Source organism: Alternaria ethzedia (assembly GCF_023757985.1).
Source record: "Alternaria ethzedia strain BMP 0044 chromosome Unknown scaffold_16, whole genome shotgun sequence".
NCBI lineage: Eukaryota > Fungi > Ascomycota > Dothideomycetes > Pleosporales > Pleosporaceae > Alternaria > Alternaria ethzedia.
The window spans coordinates 148769-170020 of record NW_026056209.1 but is presented as its reverse complement, the minus strand read 5'-3'; the positions used below and the strand labels follow the sequence as shown (position 1 = coordinate 170020).

Below are 21252 nucleotides of genomic sequence, written 5' to 3'. Positions count from 1 at the left end.
TCGACGGCTTTACCACGCGAGCAATATTTCCGGCGGCCGGCTGGACTTCACCTATGTGATCACACCACCACACCACGCGCACCATACTACGTCGATTCCGTCTTTGCTCAATCACTCTGATCTGCCTGTGAAGAAGTTCAGCTACAGAATCGCTACACTGCTATTTCTCCAGGTTTGGAGTGCTCGACAGTGCAGATGGCGTCCTAATAGCCGCTGAGGCTGGACACCAACAGCACGTGTGACAGCGCATCACAATGACATCGAATGGGGATTGCGCATCTCGCCTCAAGCGCCCTTGGGAACAGAGCGGGCTCACATCTCGTCTTTGATGGGTGCTCTTCTCGCTCGTCCCTACCCTTTTCGTCTAATCGCTACTGCATTAGGACGCCTGCACGACGCCTCTAAATTGCATCTCTAGAGCACTTTCGACCCCATCGGCTTTCTTGGGACATGTTCAGCTACAGTGATGGACCGCTATGACATCTTCCGGAACGATTGCTGAGCTCTGAGCAAGTGCGATAGCTCGCACGCGCGCACCCTCGACTACGTTTGCTGTATTTCATCTTCTGGATCAAAGGTTCATGTGGTTTCTACCAAGTCACATTCGACGTCCACATGTGGGCTACGAAGGCTGTGATAATCCAAGATCCACTAGGAGGCGCTTAGTTGCATATGACAAGAACTTAGTGCTCAGCCTTCCCAATGGAGACGTAAGAGAACCATGACTGCTCGTTGTTTGCAAAGGCTGGGTGAGACTTTCTAGGTAATTCTTTCAATGACTCCATTCTGTGTACCTTTACTGCGACTGCCAGAATGAGTACAAACACCGCAGGCATCACTATCACAGCAATCATTACGAGCACAGCCGTCTACACACCTTCACCAAGCCTTGACAACGCTCAAGTATCGTCAACATCATCGGCAATGTACCATTCGGAAAACGATCGCTCGCTCTCTACACCGGCTGCCATCGGAATCGGCATCGCTATTGGCATCGTCTGCACCGTACTGGTCCTTGTTACAGTACTGTTGCTACACCGCGCATGGAGACTTCGCCGTTCACCACCAGTAAAGCAGTACAGGCAAGCCAAGTTATGGAAGGGCTTCGAGCCGGTCACTCCGAGCACCGCGAGAACTACTTTCGTTGGAACCAAGATGACCAACATATACTTGACGGAGCTACCAACACCGGTCACACCTGCCTTCCTTATGAGCCCACCGTTGCGGGGAGAGGAAGTAGACGTGAAAGAGAGATCTCGACGCTATAGCGAACCTGCATAGTCATGCTGTATACGACGGATGGCTTGTATGCAGTTTCGAAGCAAGCTGGCGCAATATATGAGACAGGGCTATAGCCATATTGAGAGTCTACGCACAAACTTCATCACGTCTCTCAGTGATCGTGCCCAGCAGATCGCGACCTTCCTTACGACCGTGAACGGCAACAACAAGCGCCTCTTACTCGTTGCGGCCTGCATCTACGTAGAATCTTGCAGCTGGCTCGTTGAGATCCTGCGCGGTCTCCCAGGCTTCAGTGTCGCCAACTCCTGTCGCGTCGACGAGATTGTTCCCACGCTCTTTGCCCTCAGCGCAAGCACCCTGGACACCCTGCTACAACGCCTCATCGACGGGGCGCGCAAGGTGGTCATTGAAATGTCTACGCATATCAACAAGCACAGCGCCAGCAGCATCACTGCCCCGCTGCAGGCTCGCATGTGTAGATTAGACATGATGATCTCGCGAAACCTCCCCCGCCGCGACCGTCGCCAGCCACCTCAGAAGAAAGCACAGACGGCCTCTCGTGCAGGTCTGGCGGGAGTTCCAGTCGAGCTATTCAGCATGATTCTACGCCACCTTGCGTGCTGCTACATTCGCTCACTCCGGCAGACGTGCAACAAGGAGCTCGTGGGCAGATGCAAAGACAGCTTCTACAACATTGTCAATTCGACCGCCGCTTCCCTCCAGGTGAGTCCCAGATGAGTCCCAGATGAGGGAGACACAAGCACATGCTGACTCCGTTTCCGTAGCTTGACGCCGACTGTCCTGCGCGCGCAATGTCACTTGCAAAGTTTGAGCGGTGGAGCGATCACATCACCACACTATGCTTCAAGGTCCCGAGAACCGCATTCTTCTACCAGCTGCATCAAGGCGCCGCAGCCGCAGCCGCAGCCGATGGCGATACCTTCTCAGCAATGTCGGATACGAAAGAGTTCAAGTCTGCGCTCGCGCTGTTGATAACCCTTCCTCGATGCAAAGCTGTTCTGATCCAGCACGACACCCCAAGCAGTGGCTGGCTCCTATGCGACTACCAATCCATCCGACGGAAGGTCCAGGACAATACCATGGCTGTCCAGGGCGACGTGTTGCGCGAGAACCTGGAGGTATGTTGTATCCGCTGTCTGTACAAGACACGCACTAACACTGCGTAGCATGGTCTTGTTGGCTTCATGCTTTCTTCGCATTCGGAATGGTACGACGAGTACCGCCTATGCTACTTCGAAGAGCGAGAGAAGGAGTCAGAGGAAGGAGGTCCACGCGCAGAGGCAGAGGAAGAAGGCCGACGCACAGAGATGGAGGAAGAACGCCGCGGCCATGAAGAGACCGAAGATGCGTACGCAGGCCAGTCCCGAGACATGGTTCGTGATGAGTATCGCTCACGTGGGCTTCCTCGGCCCATCCCCAAGAAGAAGGCGGACATTGTGGCGGCTCTGCAGAAGGACGATTTGAGGAGGTTGGAGTAGATGGTCATGCCCTACTAGGACACGCTGCTCATGGCGTTGACGACGTACAACCACTTCTATGCTACACTCGCTCTGATCCGGGTATATTATCTGTTCCATGTACATATTACGGCCTTCCGGACACTGGTATGGTCTGACGCGCGGGGTGGTGGTGGGCTGCTCCTTCCCCTTCCTCGAAGCGAAGTAAACAATGAGCCAAACGCGGTAAGCTTCGCCTCTTGCACACTGGGATTTCAGATCTGACCTGAGTAGCTCGCTCAATTCCTTCAACCTTCTTGCAGCCAGTGCCACCGCTATCAAAGCGCTGCCGCCGCTATCAGAACGCCGCCTCCATCACAATGGCATCCGCAGGGAAACGCAACCAGCAAGAGTGCAAGAGATTGAAAAAGACCGACGTTAAGATTTCAGAAGCCAGGCTATTAAATGCAGACGGTAAGTGCTAGCTGTGCGAGGTGCATGAAACATGTATACTGACTTCGTTCTTCTGCAGCAACCAAGCAGGACGTACTCGACGATATTGAGACGATTCTTCCGCGCCTCTCCCCGAACAGACCAGAGATCGCCCGCTTCTTGGTTGACGCTCGTAGCCGCCATATCGCGCCATTCCGTATCCACGAGCATGACTGCGAGAACGTTCCAACTACGTGGCCGAAGACCGACCCTGCTATGGATCGCTGGTTTCCGGATGCCGTTGAGCAAGCTCCCTACATAGAAGACCCGCCCTCTGGTTAGACCAGCGCGCAGCAAACCATGTTAAGCCGTGTCAGGTCGCATGGCATGGCTGGCGAATAACGCAGACGGCGAACTATTTGGCATCGCATTTTCGCTACCCCGTCAATCAAGAAAAAACACTGAACAGCCTGGAGCCTACATCGACTTTGGGTCACATACTTTGCATATTATCATCTTGATGTAGTCTCCAGGCCTGTTCAAATTTTTTCTTGCATGAGATGCTTTGCTCCCACATCCAGAGCTAATGAATAGGTATCGCGCATATGTCACCATATAGGCCCATATGATTGTCTACAGCGAGAGTTGTGCTTGTCGTTGGTTGCTTTCCACAAGCGTTATACGATCAGTACCTCGAGCTCAACCACATCAACGCGACCGAGGTCAAACTTGGACATGGCATAGGACGTATCGCATGGCTAGAACGTGACTTTCACGGGAAGCTAAGCCGCATCGTCCTCTACATCAACCACCCGGAGTGCTTCAAGAGGTATCGAGCCCACGTTACCACGAAGGCCCAACATCGGCAAGCCCTCCGGGAGCGCCTTGTGGACCTGACAATGGTCTACTTCAGGCGGCCCGTCTCTCTCCCCGCCTTTCTATCTACCACGCAGACATGGCATCAGCACTCGACTGGACAGTTCGTTCCGCTGCGCGTATTCGCCGACTTCCTTGACGGTGATGGCGATGAGACAGAGCTGAGGACAGCGCTGACGTGGCCACGAACTCCATCTAGCTTCGAGTGCCTCCGCGACTGGCTTCAAGGTCGGTCATTTACCGTTACAAAGATCTCGAAGATCGCGCTCATCTACAAGGTGCACACCGTCGCCGGTGAGGACTACCGGACATTCTTTCAGAGCGCCGAGATGATCGCGCGCTATGGGCCAAGGGCGGCCACGTTCGAGAAGGCGATGGAGCGTGTGTGGGACAATACCGCGCTGATCGAAGAAGACGACGACGAAGAAGAAGAAGAAGAGGGACCTACAAGGAAGAGGACCAAAGTGACCGGACTGAAGGCTGGGCTGTCAAAGGAAGGGTACAATCGCCAGACCTACAAAATGAACCAAGCAAAGATCGCTGCTGGTGATAAAATCGCCGCGGAGAAGTTCGACAAGAAGCTCAAGAGCATCACGCAAACCAACAAAACCATACAGGCGAAGGTCGCTGCCATGGATGGGAGAATACCATTCAACGATGCGCTTGACAAGAGCAAGATGTCGACTACGAAGAAGGCACCGAGCAAGTCCCTAGAGTCAGGGCGCCGGTCGAGAGCCCTCCGCGATCTGAAGATCGCACAAGGGGACCCTAAGGCTATCGAGAGTAAGAGAAAGCAGAGGGAGAATCAGGCCAAGTGGAGGCAGTCCCAGAGAGAAAAGGTCAAAGCCTTTGACTTGAAGCAGGCTGAGAATGAGAAGAAAGCGGAGGACGAGCAGAACTAAGAGAAGAACTGAAAGACATGTTAAGTCGCAGGATTTAGCAGATATATGTATGCGCGCCTCTGATGAGTATGATAGAAATGAAGTTACCCTGGAGGTGTTCGCAGTGCTACACATTTGTAGGCTCTCAGCATAAAGGTCAATGTATACCTCAACCTAGACTATGTAATATAACCTGTCAAGACATGCTCCATTGTAGACGTCTAAGATAACATGAATTCCTATCTTCTTGTTGTCGCACTGCAGGTAACTCTGTTAGAATAGACCTACACGAAGCGGTTGGCTGTCGCGCAACACAGTGAACAAAGAGGGCTGGCGATCCGAGAAGAGCTCGTAGATGTCAATACTAAAGTATCTCGTTGCAAGTGCAGTTTGTACGCTCTCAATCCGACTTCAGTCTAGTGCTGAAAAAATACTAATCCTACTTGTGCTGAGCGTCAGAAGCACGTACAATCTGTGTTAGGGCGGAGGCCATGCTTCGCGCTTCGCAGCAAAGAAGAGCCAAACAAGAGAGCAGGTAGCACACCAACGAATACAGAAAAAGAGTAACAGAGTATGCAGTAATAAGCTTAGTGTATGCACCTTTCTGTGCAGCGCGAGTAGATGCCCCAGAGTTCCGAAGACGGACACGACTGAGGTTTGCAAGTCCAAAAAAAATCCCAAAAATCTTCAACACGCCCAACTCATCTATTTCTTGCCGCGCATTACAGCAAATAGATAGCAAAGAGAAAGGCCTCCTTTCTTCCGGTACCGGGAATCGAACCCGGCTCTTCTCGGTTCTCTATGAAAGCGAGATATCCTAGCCGATGGACTATACCGGATGATGTGGTTGATGCAAAGTTGAAAATTTTCAAAATTCATGTTTCGAGGGCGAAAACGGCAAGGGCGCGGCGTTGAGCAAAACCATGCTACTAGGCGGGGTAACGCCGATGCGCATGTCAGATACACTAAGCCCCAGTTGCTCGCCTACCATTAGCACACTTGTGGTAGTCTGCTAGCATTGAAAATGCTTGGTCAACTAACATCAGAAACAGGAACGAAATCGTCAGTCTTCACCAACACACTTGAAATCACAGGCACATAAAGCATTTGCACGCGAAGAGAATAGCAGTAACGTGTGCAACACATATCATTCAGTCAAAGAAGCAATGAGCCAAAGCGACTCAAAGCAAGTAGGTACAAGAAGTGAAGAACACCAAGGTGTTACTTTCCATCATCCACCCTCCAGGATTTTCCCATCACAGATCCTCCAATTGTCATCGCATCACGAACTTAGACGCGGAAAGCGCGGGGGTGGCGGCGAACCTTCTGGCTGGAAGAGCCAGCCTTCTCCTCGAGCCAGGAGATGAAGGTGTCGAGGGTGAACTCCTTGTCGAGGCTGGCACTGCCGGTCTGGGCAGGGGCGGGAGCAGAGGCAGCGGGAGTAGAGACAGCGGCGACAGCGGCGGAGCTGGTGGCAGCAGGGGCAGAAGAGGCAGCAGCAGGGGCAGACGAAGCAGGAGCAGAGGCAGAAGGCTTGGGCGCGGAAGCGTTGCCAGAGCCGGAGCTGGCACCGTCGAACAGAGCGGGACCAGGCATTTCGTAGCTGGACATGTCACCGCCGTAGACGTTGACCTTGATACCAGGGTCGGTGGCAGTGTAGAGCTTGTTGGCCGGAGTACCCTTGGGGGTAGCGGTACCGGAGCCGGTAACCTCGATGTTGATGCACTTGGGGTAGTTCTGGGCACCGTTCTCCTGGCCAGCGGAGTGGAGAGCAATGATCTCGTGACGGAGGACGTATTGACCAGGGGCAATGCTGTCGGGGACGGTCACGGTCCAGGTGTTGTTGTTGGCGATGAGCTTGTCAGAAGCCCACTTGCCGTCCTCGAAGCCAGCAGCGTCGATCTTGAAGAACTCAAGGTCGGTAGACTTGGCCTTGGTGGCATCGTCGACCTTGGCGAGGTAGTCGATGACGGGACCGACGTGGGATTCGGGCCAGGTGGTCCACGAGATGTCGAGCTTGCCACCAGCGGCGACAGTAGCAACCTTTGCGCCAGCAGTGGCGTCCTTGTGGCAGGCAATCTTGGTGGCATCGTCGTACATGGAGGGGTCGACGAAACCGTTGTCGAGGCACTCGGGGCAGGACCACTCAATGACCTCGGGGGAGGGGGTCTGGTACTGGAAAGACGGGTCGTAGGCAGTGAAGTCCTTGCCGTCAACCTTGATGGCAGAAAGGTGACCGTGGGCGCTGACGGAGGCAGCAAAGGCGCCAAGGATGGCAGCAACTTGAATCTTGGAAGGCATTGTAGTGTTGGTTGTTGGAAAGTCTGGTTTGGACGAAAGGGTTGGTGTTCAAAAAGTTACTTCGAGATCAACGAAGATAGTAAAGAATGTGAGGCGCTTCAAGCGTGAAAAAGTGAACGAAGGTGAAGAGAGCGAATGTCGACTGACTGAATGACTGTGGTGGTGAGGAATCTCTACATGCTGGGCGAGAGGTACTCTTATACTCAGATACTGCCATGTCGGAAATGGCGCATCGCTGTGCATGTGTCAGATGAAAGGAGTGGAGAGCTGACAGAAAGGGAACCGTTTCCGTTCCCACAATGCTTCAGGGCTGTGGAGCCGGGGTGCTCGATGTTCGCAAGGTGGGCTTGTCACTTGTCATGGCGGTGCTTGTTTCATGGTGTGGCTTCTGATCCTGGCGGTAAACAGAGTATGCTGAGCAGTCCTCGGCCAGGTGTTCCTGATCGACGCAAGGAACATGTCAAAGCGAAACGCAAGAGGGGTTGAACGTTGAATAGAGGCCAGATACAGCTAGCACATCATTGCACCGGTGTTTGGATGCAGTGGCTGTACATCTCTGCGGCCGAATTAGCGTACGCACATTATGCTCTTACAATAACTCTTCGTTCTTTGATTATGATACCATGTTGTGTACTTGATGATGGTGCAAAGAGCTTGGGCGCATTGAATCAACGACTCTTCCCGCCCGCTGCACACTAGAACCATCTCGACTCGCTTAGACTCAGCGCCTCAGAAAGACATCTACGCGTCACCAAATCTCCCACCACCCAGCGGCATAAACGCAACCACGGCAAACCGGCAGACCGCGCTCTACTCCTCACATTCATTAATCTGCAGCAAACCTAGGTATACAGCCGTAGGTCCGATCGTAGCCTCAGCGCCTTTATCTCCGTATGGTCGCTTCCGACTTTCATCGTTTCATACCATGCCCCCCTGAAAGTGGGTCAACGACAGCGCGCGCCTCCACTACTGTACGCATGACAGTTCCAGGCGCTTGGTACCAACGTCTTGATTCATACGAACTACGGTGTGCACTCTGTATTTGCTCTTTCGATCGAGACCAGGTACTGAGACTGGAACACTCACCGAACCGTCCCACACACCCTCGGCAAATTACACTGCATCGTAACAGACTTCACGACATGTTCCTGCCTCCACTGGTGCCTGAACGTCAGTACCTGTTTCTGCGCCTCAATCAATGCCGCCCGGAGAAACTCCACTGGTGTTTTATGTTGTCCGGGTGGGTCTCTGCTCTCTATGCGTTTCAATGTCGCTTCCATGCCACACGGGCCTTCATTTCGGGCCAAGAAACTTTAGCAGCCGGCAACCGAAAACAAGCAACGGCTAAAGCGACGGTACAGCTGGCCAAGGCTCGCTTCCTACCGGAGACCCGGTGTTCATCTGTCAAGGTGTGAAGGGTGTAACACGCCTATGCACAGCGTTTACTAAACATCATTTTTGCACACATCGAGATCCAAGAATCATACCGCTGAACAGATGAAAGTTATCATTGTACTACCGCCGCACGACAATGCTGCATTGAAAAGGAAACTGGCAGCCCCTGCCATGGCCCTATTAAAAACGCCGAAAGTCACCCTCTAGTCATACATGTCGTTACAATACACTAGTTCCACCGAACGCCCCATAAACCGTTCACATGCCGTTAAGACGAGTAGCGCCATGTCTCAGCTCCATGGACATTCGTCGTAGCCTGCAGCGGCGGCAGCACTGGCTTCTGATCCCTTGGTACAGCTACAAGACCGCCTTTGCCGTCATCACTAATGGGGCTAGGTGTTGGTCGTTGTGGCTCGCGTGGTGGCGGTCCTGGTGGGGTTTGAATTTGCGAAGCTTGCATGCTCCTAGGTAGGTCGTACGATAGACTGGAGCGGGGCCCTGAGGGAGGGTAGCGAGGCTGAGGCGCCTGTGGCGAGTGCGCAGTCATAGATGGCGTCCCTGTGGGGCCTGTCGATGTAGCGAGCTGCTTAAGCATCTGTTCCCACTTTGGCGCCTCGGGAGTCTGCGTCGTCCTTGCCATTTCCCGTTGGAAAGCATCCGAAGACTGGAACTGTGCGGATGGCCTTGGTGCAGGTAGGCCCGTTGGTGGCGGTGGTCCGTAGTATCCGGGAGAATGCGCGGCTCCGTGTGACGCGATAGGCCTTGGTGCGATGGAAGTAGGTGTACCACTGGTTCTCGACGTAGCCTGCTTTGGCATCCATTCGGGTGCAATTCCACCATCCAGACTATAGGGTGATATGTAAGTTTTTGTCCTCCGCAAATAACAATTTCTGAGGTAGGGATAATTCATGACGTAGGATAAATACTCAGTGGGGGATTGTGCAGCATAGATGATTTCAGAGGAGGGTGTGACGGCGTACATTGGAGGTTTGGGAGTCCCAGTAGGGTTGCTCAGCATGTTTGAGATCGACGCGCGACCGTGTGGTGATGCCTGGCTTTGATGGCTTGGTGGGCCATAAGGTGAAGTAGCAATCTGTCCCGCGCCTGGTGAGTATGGTGAGGGTGGCAACTGACGAGGACTCTGAGAGTATGGGTATGGCGGTAGAGCACTATGCTGTGCCGGTTGCGCATACTTGTCAATTCCGTTGAGCAGTGCCGACTGTGTTTTCCAGGACGCATTAGAGTAGCTCTGTGGCGGCACATATGGCTGATACTGCTGTTGCTGCTGCGAAGGGTGCGGTGACCGATGCGTGTGATAGCCTTGGTATGGCTGCTGCCCTTGTTGTCCTGTGGGTAAGCGATGATCATAGCTGACATTGGGTTGATGTGCTACGGGCGAATTGGGATTCTTGCGAGTATCAGGGTTGTAAACCGGCGACCTGTAAGACGACATCGACAACTCCTTCGGCTTGTAATTGTACGGCCGACCATCTGGTGTTTGATATTGCATCGGTGTGCGCGGAGGTACTGCGATGGGTGCCGGCTTGATGGGATAAGAGGCTGGGTACGAAGTACGATGGAAAGTTGGTACTGGCGGGGGAGGAGGCTTGACGGTTTCAAGGAAGTTGCTCTTGGGGTTGTTCCTAGGCTTTGCAGGGTCCTCAGTGTACTGTGGCCTAGCCTCGGTTGAAGGCTTTCCAAGGTAGTACCAAAGCCGGTCCTCCTTGCTGAGATCGACTCTAGCCACTCTCCGAGTAACCTCAGGAGCAGTATACCATTCAGCCCACTTGTGCTCGGAGTTGGGGTCGTGGAAAGGATCGCCCATCTCAGGCACACCGTCGGTGCGGTTCGTGATGTCAAGGGATGCGTCGCTCTCCTTAAGATGCTCTGGAAGTGGCTTGGCATTTGCGGATGGCTTTAGTCGCTGCGATTCGTCTGGATGAAGCTTGAGTATGTACTTCCACTCAACTTCGACTCGATCACCGTCAGGCAATACATCTACCAGGACAGCCTGCTCGCCAGGTCTGTTTTCTACGACCTGTGCGCCGTAGATCTGGTACATTTCGCCACCCACGTACTGGAACTGGATGACATCCTTGGGTTTGAGAGTCTTGCCATAGGCCAAGACAAACTTGTCCTTTTCCAGTGCTTCAACATCGACAGTCTTATTGTTGCGCTTCTTTGGCCGGTGGAAACGGCATCGGAAGTCGTAGCCATCGTAGAAGTATTCTGTGCCCTCTTCGTCAAAGGTAGGCATGGGACCAAGGTCAACCTGGACACCTGCAGCCACCGCACAGGTAGCATGGAAGGCCCTAGTACACTTCTTTTGCGAACACTGGAAGACGGCGCCGCGCTTAGACCGACAGTAGTTGCACTTGAGCTCCAAGCGGTCCTTGCCGATGTTGGCCACATTGCACACGGTTTCGACATCGCCCTTGTTGACGATGTAAGTCTCAGGCGTATAGTCCGCGCAGATCCGGTGAGCCTTCATGCCATTGTCGGTCGGTAGCAGATCGTCGTACTCCACATCGTTAGGGCAGAGAATGCAGGGCATGCCTCGACCTGGAATCCTGATACGGATGCGAATGCGCTTGAGCTTCTTTGGTCGAGACGTCTCTTTGGGATCCTCCTTGCCGCGCTTCCTCTTGTTGCCGGCTGGCTTACGGCCTGGCTTTCCTTTGGTTTTGCCAGCGACACTGGCTGGAGGACTGGGCAGACGATCAGCGCCGTCATCGTCGTCTTCATCGTCATCAGTCTCCTCATAGTACTCGGGTGTTGGCTCTCCTCGTAGTTTGCGCTCGATCTCGTTAACGTCAACCCAAACGCTGTCAGATTCGCAGAGACATTTCTTTGCGATCCGACCATAGCTCAACCAAGATTCGTTTGCGAAGTTGACCGATTCTGCGCAGTTGTAGCCGATGTTGTACCCGGAGTGGTAGCCATAAGGATATGTGATGACGAATTCGCCCTCGTAGTGGACCAGACGGTTGACCTTGATGTTGAAGTCCCTTTCCAGTCGCTGAGGCGAGATCAGGTAGGTCTTATGGCGAAGGAATTGCGAGCAATGCTTTGCATCGTTTGGCCAGATGGTCTTCATGGCAGCTTCGAAGCGGCGAGCGTCTTCTTGGGATATGCTGTACCACTGCTTGGGGGCACCAAAGTGAATGTAGTTGATACTGTAAAGGTCCACATCCTCCAAGTGCCAGGCAAAAGTGGCTTTCCACATGCCCAGGTAGAGGTACGCCGTGTTGACACCAGGGACCTTGGTTCCAAGAACATCCAGAAGGTTGGGTAGCTTCGCGACGTTCCAGGAGGTGGTCGAGTCGTCAAACAGAGAACCCGGCATGTCGGCTCCATACATGGGCGAGCCATAGTTGATCGTCTTCCAGTAGTTGTCCTCTAGCTCTTTGCATCGCTCGACGGTGTATTCATCAAGGCCATCCAGGTGGTAGTCGAAGTCCTCAAACGCAGCCTCGTCGATGTAATCGGCCACTGCGCCGCGGTTGTTCAGACGCCGAGAAGAGACGGATTTCTTCTCGTCGGCTGTCTTCGCTTGCCGACCGCGTGCCCGAGCAGGTGGTGTGTCGCGCGCTTCCTTCTTGATCCTCCTTGCTGGTGTCTTCTTCTCTTCCTTTCCAGGTGATGTGGGTGTGGGGGGGACCTCGGGAGAGCTGTCTTCGTCTTCATCGTCTTCGACTGGCTCCTTCTTCACCTGGCGCCTTCGAGAAGGGCGACCAGGTCCGCGCTTAGGTGCAGGCGAGGCATCGCGATTTGCAGGGGCGGCGCGCGACGAGCGGGTACGAGAGGGGGGTTCGGCAGCAGCCTTTCGGCGCTCGCCTCGCTTGGCTGGCGGCTGATGATGTGGCTCGTCCGTCACGGCTTTCCATTCCGGCAGATTGTATGATCGTTGTTTCTCAATGTTGGCTTGTGTGTAGATGCCGTGCTGTCCAGCGAACTCTTGCGTGATAGGGTTCTTGACTTTGATGCCCTTGACGGCTTCGGTAAGATCAGGGAGCGATTGGCGCCTGGCATGAGTTAAGTTGGGAGGTCATACAACAGGCGCATAATCGAGACTTACCATTCCGCTGGTGGAATAACCTTGACGATACCCGACTTCATTCCATGCTTGTCGATCTTGTCGATGAAGCGCTTGAAATTGCGGAACTGGTCCATTGTCTGTAGAGATGGTAGTTAGTATCTTGTGTAGTTTATTTCCACGCGTCATAGTCATAACATGCGCGCGTGCTTCTCGTCCTGGGTAGGAGGGTATCTGCATATAGGCAACCTACTGGCTTAAACACGGGTATCTTTCCTCCCTCGAAGTAATGGTCTGGCTCGATGTCTTCGCCGTCGTCGCTGTCCAGCTCGGAGAGTTCGGACGACATCCTCTCGAATCGCTTGTCGTTGTCTTCGCTCGTGGGCGGCGTCAGAGCTGGCTTCGTGGTGGAGTCATCGTGCGTCGCGGGCGGTGCCTCAACGGAAGGCACGACATCTGGGGGTGCCTCCATGGTGAAGGTCGTAGTTGTCGAGTCGTGAATGTCTCAGAGGGGCTGTGGAGCTGCTGCCATGCGTCGCTTCTCCGCCGGGGCGGGCGCGCGTCGATGTATTAGTACCGCAACAATTTTGCAGCAAGCGCAGAGGGTGTGCGAAGCTTGCAGGGTCGTTGATAAGCGTTATCGCAAGTGCTGGGGCGCGTAGTCGCTGGATGATGCTGAGGGAGGTGCGAAGGCGAGAATGAGGAGGTTGCAGGCCGTGGGTCTGCGCTAGGCGTTAAGCGCAACAACCCCTGCCACTTATCGCCTGACGATGGGCAGTTTGCGACAACACCTGGGCAGCACCGGTAAAGCGTCAGAAGAGCTGCATGTATTCTGACCCCTCAAGTGGTGCACAAAGCCTGATCCACACAAAGGGATCGCGTGTGCTGTAAGTTCTTGTCATTCTACTGCTCTGCGCAAAGCGCGCCAAGTGTTGTGCGCGGTGACTGGCATGCACGTCATCCAAGGCCACATCTACGGATCTCATCTTATCAGATCCCCATAGTTTCCATCTGTTCACCATGTGGTAGCCAACACACCACAGCAATGCCAGATGCACTCAACGAACTCACTTGGGCATTTTTATGGCCAGCTTGCAAGTTCAACTCTTCCGAGAGGCTGACTGTGCTTCTCTTCGACATCCAGTCTACAACAGAAAAGACACGATGCGCTTACAACTGGATCGGACGTGAAACGTGGTTCCTGAATCTGTGGGGTTAAGCTTTTCTGACTGGCGCCTGTCTCAACGGCTGCAGTGACCCGCTAGTTCGTGCATCACGCCGCCATGTGCAAGAATAGGGCCGCGCCTCACCAACAACACGATAAGCCAATACGGTCGACGTAGTTAGAGAAGAGGTATCTTGTGTACTCATCCTGTCTCTGGGCCTATATACTGCACAGTTGCCGTGCAATTTGTCACTGTTGTCTGACTTTACCATGCCGTGCAGGTTGTTGGCAGCTCACTGCGACAGTAAAGTCCGGATGCCTTCACAACGCTTTTGGTATTCAATCTACTCGAAACTATGCTGAGTTTACTATGCGATCGGCTCTTGTCTGCATGGAGGAGCTGATGGGGGCTGCCATCAGGTCCCGAAGACTTCTGTGTATATGCTCTGAAGGGAAAGCAACAAGCTAGATACTAGGAGGAAAATCATCCCCCAATGCATGAATCTGATGGTGAGAGCTATAAGATGATGTTTGATCTTTTGTACGGGATGTGCATCACATCGTGCGAGCGCTGCACCTCCACACCGGCACTTCGTACTACCAACACTCGCCAATCGGAGAACATGACGAGCCAGTGCGCCCCCCATGGAAAATCTCCGGATCGACGGCCGCTACTACCAGGGGTGCACGCTCAGTCATCGTCATCAAAGTACCCTATCTTAGTTCAGATCTAACAAACAACCTTCAGCTACATGACTACAAACACAAAACACTGAGCTGAAAAAGTACAATGGCAGTCACTTGAAGCAAGAAATCATATTGTACAGGCCATTCATTAAGCGCCAGATCATAACCCAGAATATAGTACAGCCGTCCCATACCCGAGAAAATGTTGATCCTATGCACCGATGCTATGCTACTAAACACAATGGGCTGTACGTTTGTCTTCCCAGCTCTTTCGTTTTCTCATCTGCTCAGATGCTCCAAACAGGGTATCAAAGCTGCTCATGCAACTAGTCTTCCCTACTGTGCGGGTCGTTTTGCAGGAATGTTTTATCGACTTTATGACGATTCTCCACGAGGAGCGCCGCGGAAACCGCCACGCCCACCCCTGAACTCTCCACGGCCGCCACGGCCACGACCGCGGAACTCGCCCCTAGGACCGCCTCGGCCCCTGCCGCGGTATCCGCCTCGCTCACCACCTGGGTGACCACCACGTCCCCGGCCGCCACGGTTGTGGTGAACCTCGGAGAAGCCATCGTTACCGGATGTAGGAGCGGCAGGTGCCGCGCTCGGCTCGGGGGTATCGTCGGCCCAGCTCTGGGTGCTGGTTACGGCGGCAGCGACGTGTGGTGTCTCGGTCTCGGCGGGGTCTCGCGGTACCATCTCGAAGGACTCAGTCAATGGGTCATCAGCGCCGGTTGGTTGCTTGTCCCATTGTGCCTCTGCAGCAGCGTTTGCTGACTCCATTCCAATGCCAGAAGCCGCCGGTGCAGCTGACGCGGTCTCGGTAGTTTCGGTAACAGGCTTCGCGCCAGCGTCGATCTCAGTAAGACCAGCGTTGGTGATGGTTGGGTCGGAGCCAGTCTGTGCCTCGGGAGGAGCTGCTTGAGACTGCGCGACGTCGTCAACCCAAGCTTCTTCGGCGGCGAATGGGGCTTCGTCGAGTGCTGCCTGCTTGACCTGAGAATCTATACAAAGTCAGTCTGAGATGGCGCACTTGACATACTTTCGAGCTTACAGGTGACGCTGAGTACCACTCCCTCGGTGGATGGTACTCCTTCTTCCGCACCCTCGATCAGCTTCTCTGCAGCCATGACAGCGCCGGCGTCTCCTCCATAGACTTGAAGCAGAGCACCCTCGAAAGCCTTGGTCAGGTCGGAGTCGTCATCCTCAAGTTGACGACGAGCAGCCGCGGCCCTCAGGAAGCGAGACAGTGTCAGCAACTTCTCCTTGACGATCTTCTGCTGCTCCAGCGCTGCCTCGGCCTTGATCGTTCCCCTCAATGTCTCAAGCTCCGACGAGTGTGACTTGGACAGGACCTCCTTCTCCTTTGCGAACTTGGCCTCGAGCTCATCGCCGTACTTCTTGTAGTTGGTGTATTGTTCTTCGTACTGCGCAAGCTGAGCCTGGAGACCGGGTTTCCTCTCAGCTTGAGCTTTCTGGTCGGCATTGATCTTCTTGGAAGCGAGGAGGTCGTCGAGAGAAACGCCGGGATTCGCTGCGATTATGGAGTCGACCTTTTGGGTTGCGCTCTGGAAATGCCATGTAAGCAAGGGCTCGAGGGGTTAGGGACACTGTCAGCTTACCAGTTTCTTGTTGATGTTGCGGATATTCCTGCGCAGACGCGTCTTAGTAAGTGAGTCCTGTTAATCGTGCATGCGGTCCCTGAACCACAATGCGGTTGCGACTTACTTCTGAACCTCGCGGAGGTACGAGTTGTCGCTATCGGTTCCATTGGCCTTGCCGGCGGGGTTGGAGCCACCTGCGCCAGCCTCGGAAGACGTCTTCTCAGGCGCAGCGGGTACTGCGGTAGCTCCCTCTTGCTTGCCCTTCTTCTTGCGGGCGCTCTTCGACTCTCCTGTGACCAGGTTCTGCAGCTTGTTGACTACTTCCGAGGCCATTGCTGTGATTTGTTTTGGTTGCGTTGATGATTCAGATGAATTCTACACGTAAGTCGCGTCTCTGAAATGGGAGATGTATTTGCGTTCTTTTGTTGTGCTGTTTCAAAGTTGATGGTTCGGGTACATGGTCGCCTGCCCTCAACGTAACTTCGAAATTAGCGTGGGCACTAGCGTCTCGTGGCCATGACGCACCCCTCACCTGTCAGTACCGCGCAAATATCATCTAGGTGAAGCTGACAGCGCCGAGCTTGGGTGCCGCTACCTAGAGCTCTCAATTCAAGTTCTTGGTAGCTCTCTTCGTTTGGTTCCCATGGACACATTATGAAAGCCACTGCTTGCTATAGACAAGCCGACATCGCAACTTCACAGGGAGATTTTAGGTCACTACCTAGGTAACGTCTTCCACAGGTCTTCAAATCCCGAGACTTGCTATCAGATAGCTGAATCACTTCCAAAATCCGCGGGAGACATGCGGCTTCTCCTGTAGATCATAGGTAGTAAGGGAGCATGCTTATGATGACAGCCGTCAGCTCTGTATAACAGTACTTGTGAGGTTGAGCAGTACGCTGCTCATTGGAAGCTCTCAGTTGAACTCAAACATCAGTCCTGAATCATTCTCAATCATGGTTGAACAGTGAAGCTGTTCCGTGTTCAGTACACTCGTGGTTCTCAATAAAATCCCATCCTATCAACTAAAGTAAGCCACAGTCATGTGCTGCTGCTGCTGATGCGTGGAGGGATAGAATAAAAACTTACAGGACACATCACGTTATCATTTTTTACCACGTAAAACAGCAACCAGTTCCTAGCTAAGAACATCTGCCACCAGCTAGTCCGCCTCAACTTCAACCCAGGCCCCGCCCACACCTCCAGTGAACCACCAAATCATGACCTCAACCCCACCACGATCTCCACTTCCGACAAAAGTAAAGTTCTTCAGGGATCTCGACATCATAGAAGCCTGCGATATCTGTCATGAATCATTCAATGAAGAGCACAAAGCCACACGCACGCAATGTCAGCACATCTTCGGTCTTACCTGTCTCAAAAAGTGGATCGACACAAACGTTTCGCATTCAAATACGTGCCCTAAATGTCGACGCACCCTGTTTCTGGAATCATCCCTGCCAGTCTTCCATCCAGGATCGCGCCCAGACGTGCCACATCATTTTACGCTCGACATGTTCATAGACACATTATGGTCTCAAGCTATCGTACACTTTATGTGGAACGCTATGAGTAAGCTAATTCACAAAGCTGTTATCTACGATGCAGAAATCGATGCCCAAATTCACAAGGTTGGTTGGTATGCTGTGCATGACACTTTCAGTGTCTTCCACATAGGACCTTATCATCTGAATCGCCTACGGGAACTCGCCAAGGAGATGATCAAGGAACAGGTAGAGACAGCACCTGCTGAGCTTGTGCAGCCAGCAGATGGTAGGCCGCGGTATGGATTAATTCGCGAGATATGGTTGCTGCGCGTGGCAGAGATACTGGGGTGGCAGTTGGTGGAACACGTTCCTGGTACGCCTGCATGGTATGAATTGGAGCTGCCTGACCAGTCTAGATGGAGGTGGAAGGCATGGGGAGCTTCAGATGAGGCTGAGTAAATTCGCGGTCGCAGGGTATGTTTGTCTGTTGGACCTTAATCGCGATCTTTAAGGAACAGGCAGACGAGTATTGATACTATGCCTACGCATGCTTTAATGAGACTAGAGGTCTGTAATATTCTTGAATTTATGCCCATGAGCCCCTGTATTGAACAGTCGTTTACCCTGTCTTCTACACTTACTCAAACTTCATCTTATTGACGATACTTCCAATTCCCTCCACATACACTTCAACCTCATCTCCGTCTTTCAAGAAACCCTTAGGGTCCATGAACAGACCAACACCACTCGGTGTACCTGTGAGAATCACCGTACCAGCTCTTAGCGTAGTCCCGCGACTCAGATGCTCCAGAATCTGGCCTACACTGAAAATCATATCATCCGTCCCGGTTTCCTGCCTCTTCTCGCCATTGACCTTGGTCCAGTACCTCAGCTTATGAGGATCAGGGATCAAGCTAGGTGACACGATACACGGGCCTACGGGAGCGAACTTGTCAAATGACTTCGCGTAGCCGAATTGGCCGCCTGATACCCCAGCAGGAAGTTGGTAGTTCCGGGCGGAGACGTCGTTGGAGATTGTGTAGCCAAGGAGGTAGTTGGCGTAGTCTTTAGCAGCAATGTTCTTGCAATCCTTTGAAATGACCAGGGTGAGTTCGCCTTCGTAGTCGAGTTGCGATTGGCAGTCCGGGTGAATGGGAATGGTTTCTAAGGGACCTGCGAGAGCATCGCTGGGTTTGGTGAAGATGGCTGGGTTGGAGGGGATAGCGAGGTTGCACTCTTCGGCATGGCGCCGGTAGTTGAGGCCCACGCAGAGGATTATGTTTGTTGTCGGGACGGGGCTGAGGAGCTATTAGATGTTAGTTCCCCCCTAGTGCTTCGATATCTTCTGTACATGGATTGCATACCTTTCCCACTGTAGCTTTCTCCTCCGTCTTCTTGAATCCACTCTTGATGTCCCCAGACAAAACCTCTACACTGCTTCCTTCGATCTCCCTGGTGGGCACCTCCTTCTCTAAGTTCCCATATACCGTCTTTCCCTCCTTATCCTCAAATCGGATTAATCGCTCAAACGCCGACATCGCTCTTACTGTTGTGCTGAAGCAGTTTACTCGCAGGAGTATAGGTAACAATGACTGGGATCTGGGAGCAGGAATTGGTCTGGAGGCAGCAATAACGGTGCGTGTGCAGCGTATGAAGGAACGTGCAAACATGGAGTCAGGGATATGGGAAAGCTTATAAAGCAGTCAGCGAGTGTTGATGCAAGATAGCCCGTTGTGGAGTTCGGGACTTTGCCCCACGTTCGCGTCGGTCGCGGGGTCGTCTTCGGCATTTCCATGTGGAGATATCCGTCTCCTGGAGCGCGATCTGGGAATTTTGTGAAGACTGTAATAACAGATTCTAAACCACTCTACTTGGTAGCGATCTTTCACGGGACTGAACAATTGTTTGGGAAGTTACAATCGCGACACAAAACGGAAGATGATACGGGTGCACCATGCGCGACTTCCTTACGAGAAAACGTGAGAGCGCGTTTAGCCTATCACGGGTGAGGCACGCTTCCGCCTATGCACGCGCATCATCCACCTGAACTCCACACATCCATACACCCACACAAACATATCGCCTACCACAGTTCTTTGACCTACTCCAAGCTTGCGCGCATACGATGGCCGATTCGGATTATGATTTCGAGGGGGAAGGATCTGATGACGAGTACATTGGCACAAGGAGCGGTCCCTCCACCACACGCGCGCAATCCACGGCACCTGGCAAGAGGCGGAAAGCGGAGGTGCCTGCAAAGGAACCACCGAAGCGGCAAGCATGGGAGACAGAGGACTCGCGGACGGTCGCGAAAACGACACAACTGGCAGAGGACGATACGATGGGACTGAGCGTGCAAGAACGGGAAGAAGAGAGGAAACGAAAGCGACTGCGGAAAGACACAAAGCCCTTCCAGCGAGGCATTATCCGCCATGTCGTCTTGGTGCTTGACCTCTCGGAGGCAATGATGGAGAAGGACATGCGACCGAACCGCTTCATCACGATGATCAACTACACGCAAGACTACATCCGCGAATTCTTCGAGCAAAACCCCATATCCCAGATGAGCGTCCTCGGCATGCACGACGGCGTCTGCATACGAGTCTCGGAGCTCTCAGGCAACCCGGCAGAACACGTTGCAGCGATACAAGGCTTGAGGAGTAAAGACGATGGCAAAGAGCCCAAGGGCGCACCCAGTTTGCAGAACGCGCTGGAGCTGGCAAGAGCGACGCTATATCACACACCAAGCCATGGTACACGAGAGGTCATCGTTGTCTTTGGGAGCTTGTTGAGTTTAGACCCTGGAGACATACACCAGACGGTCAAGGCCTGCGTACGAGACAAGATTCGCGTCAGCGTCATCGGCATGGGCGCACGCCTCAAAATCTGCACAGAAATTGTAACGCGGACCAACGCCGGCGACGACTCCGAATACACCATCGCAACCGACCAGGAAATGCTCAAAGAGCTCCTCCTTGCCACCACGACACCACCCGTAATCCGTACGTCGGCACCCGCCGTCGAAGCAGCAGCACCACAAGCCCCAGAGTCCGCAGCAGCGCTCATGATGATGGGCTTCCCTTCGCGAGTCATAGAAGACGAGCTAACAATGTGCGCATGCCACGGCAACCTCACCATGGGCGGTTACACATGTTCTCGCTGTAGCGCAAAAGTTTGCTCCTTACCTATCACATGTCCGTCATGCCAGCTCACTCTCCTCCTCTCCACCCATCTCGCACGATCTTACCACCACCTCTTTCCTCTCCGCAACTGGTCAACAGTATCTTGGTCGCGCGCCCGTGAGAAGGGTAGCACGCAATGTGTGGGCTGTTTGGTTTCTTTTAGCAGTCCACCGAGTAGTAATAGACAGAGGACTGAGGCTGAACAAAACGGCGAGGTCAATGGCACGAAGAGAGATGAGGAAGATAGTGAGGCGCAAAAGGCTAGTGAGAGTGGGAGGTATGAATGTCGGTCTTGTGAGAGTCACTTTTGTATCGATTGCGATGTCTTTGCGCATATGGTGTTGCATAATTGTCCGGGGTGCTTGGGCAGACTGGATGGGGTTACAGCGGTCGAAGCGAGCAATGGGGACACTGAGATGACTGGATGAAGGAGTTCTCAGGCCTTCTGTGGTAGAGTTTTAGATGATTATGCCTGGCGACAAGCGATAGACTATCAATATACCCAGT

At 53.3% G+C, this 21252-nt stretch overlaps 7 protein-coding genes and 1 non-coding gene across 8 annotated transcripts; 3 read left to right on the top strand and 5 right to left on the bottom strand.

Moving 5' to 3' along the window:
• Positions 1-924: 924 nt before the first annotated feature.
• Positions 925-2741, top strand: J4E87_006583 (uncharacterized protein; the record flags this gene model as incomplete). The annotated part of the gene is made up of 4 exons (XM_049378185.1): positions 925-1236; positions 1315-1965; positions 2028-2381; positions 2430-2741. 4 exons carry the CDS (start codon positions 925-927, stop codon positions 2739-2741), a joined length of 1629 nt encoding a protein of 542 aa, XP_049231989.1.
• Positions 2742-3079: 338 nt separating this feature from the next.
• J4E87_006582 (uncharacterized protein) lies at positions 3080-4909 on the top strand (the record flags this gene model as incomplete). Its single annotated transcript, XM_049378184.1, has 3 exons — positions 3080-3173; positions 3232-3468; positions 3771-4909. The coding sequence occupies 3 exons, from the start codon at positions 3080-3082 to the stop codon at positions 4907-4909; spliced, it is 1470 nt and encodes a 489-aa protein (XP_049231988.1).
• A 739-nt stretch (positions 4910-5648) lies between these two features.
• On the bottom strand, positions 5649-5727 carry J4E87_006581. The gene has a single exon. It is a non-coding gene; the product is annotated as a tRNA-Glu (tRNA).
• Positions 5728-6178: 451 nt separating this feature from the next.
• Positions 6179-7189, bottom strand: J4E87_006580 (uncharacterized protein; the record flags this gene model as incomplete). Its single annotated transcript, XM_049378183.1, has 1 exon — positions 6179-7189. One exon carries the CDS (start codon positions 7187-7189, stop codon positions 6179-6181), a length of 1011 nt encoding a protein of 336 aa, XP_049231987.1.
• Positions 7190-9171: 1982 nt separating this feature from the next.
• Positions 9172-13092, bottom strand: J4E87_006579 (uncharacterized protein; the record flags this gene model as incomplete). The annotated part of the gene is made up of 5 exons (XM_049378182.1): positions 9172-9429; positions 9565-9688; positions 9778-12609; positions 12663-12760; positions 12874-13092. 5 exons carry the CDS (start codon positions 13090-13092, stop codon positions 9172-9174), a joined length of 3531 nt encoding a protein of 1176 aa, XP_049231986.1.
• A 1755-nt stretch (positions 13093-14847) lies between these two features.
• J4E87_006578 (uncharacterized protein) lies at positions 14848-16409 on the bottom strand (the record flags this gene model as incomplete). The annotated part of the gene is made up of 4 exons (XM_049378181.1): positions 14848-15476; positions 15527-16040; positions 16095-16122; positions 16201-16409. 4 exons carry the CDS (start codon positions 16407-16409, stop codon positions 14848-14850), a joined length of 1380 nt encoding a protein of 459 aa, XP_049231985.1.
• Positions 16410-18200: 1791 nt separating this feature from the next.
• J4E87_006577 (uncharacterized protein) lies at positions 18201-19101 on the bottom strand (the record flags this gene model as incomplete). The annotated part of the gene is made up of 2 exons (XM_049378180.1): positions 18201-18869; positions 18928-19101. The coding sequence occupies 2 exons, from the start codon at positions 19099-19101 to the stop codon at positions 18201-18203; spliced, it is 843 nt and encodes a 280-aa protein (XP_049231984.1).
• Positions 19102-19688: 587 nt separating this feature from the next.
• Positions 19689-21173, top strand: J4E87_006576 (uncharacterized protein; the record flags this gene model as incomplete). The annotated part of the gene is made up of 1 exon (XM_049378179.1): positions 19689-21173. One exon carries the CDS (start codon positions 19689-19691, stop codon positions 21171-21173), a length of 1485 nt encoding a protein of 494 aa, XP_049231983.1.
• Between the last annotated feature and the right edge of the window lie 79 nt (positions 21174-21252).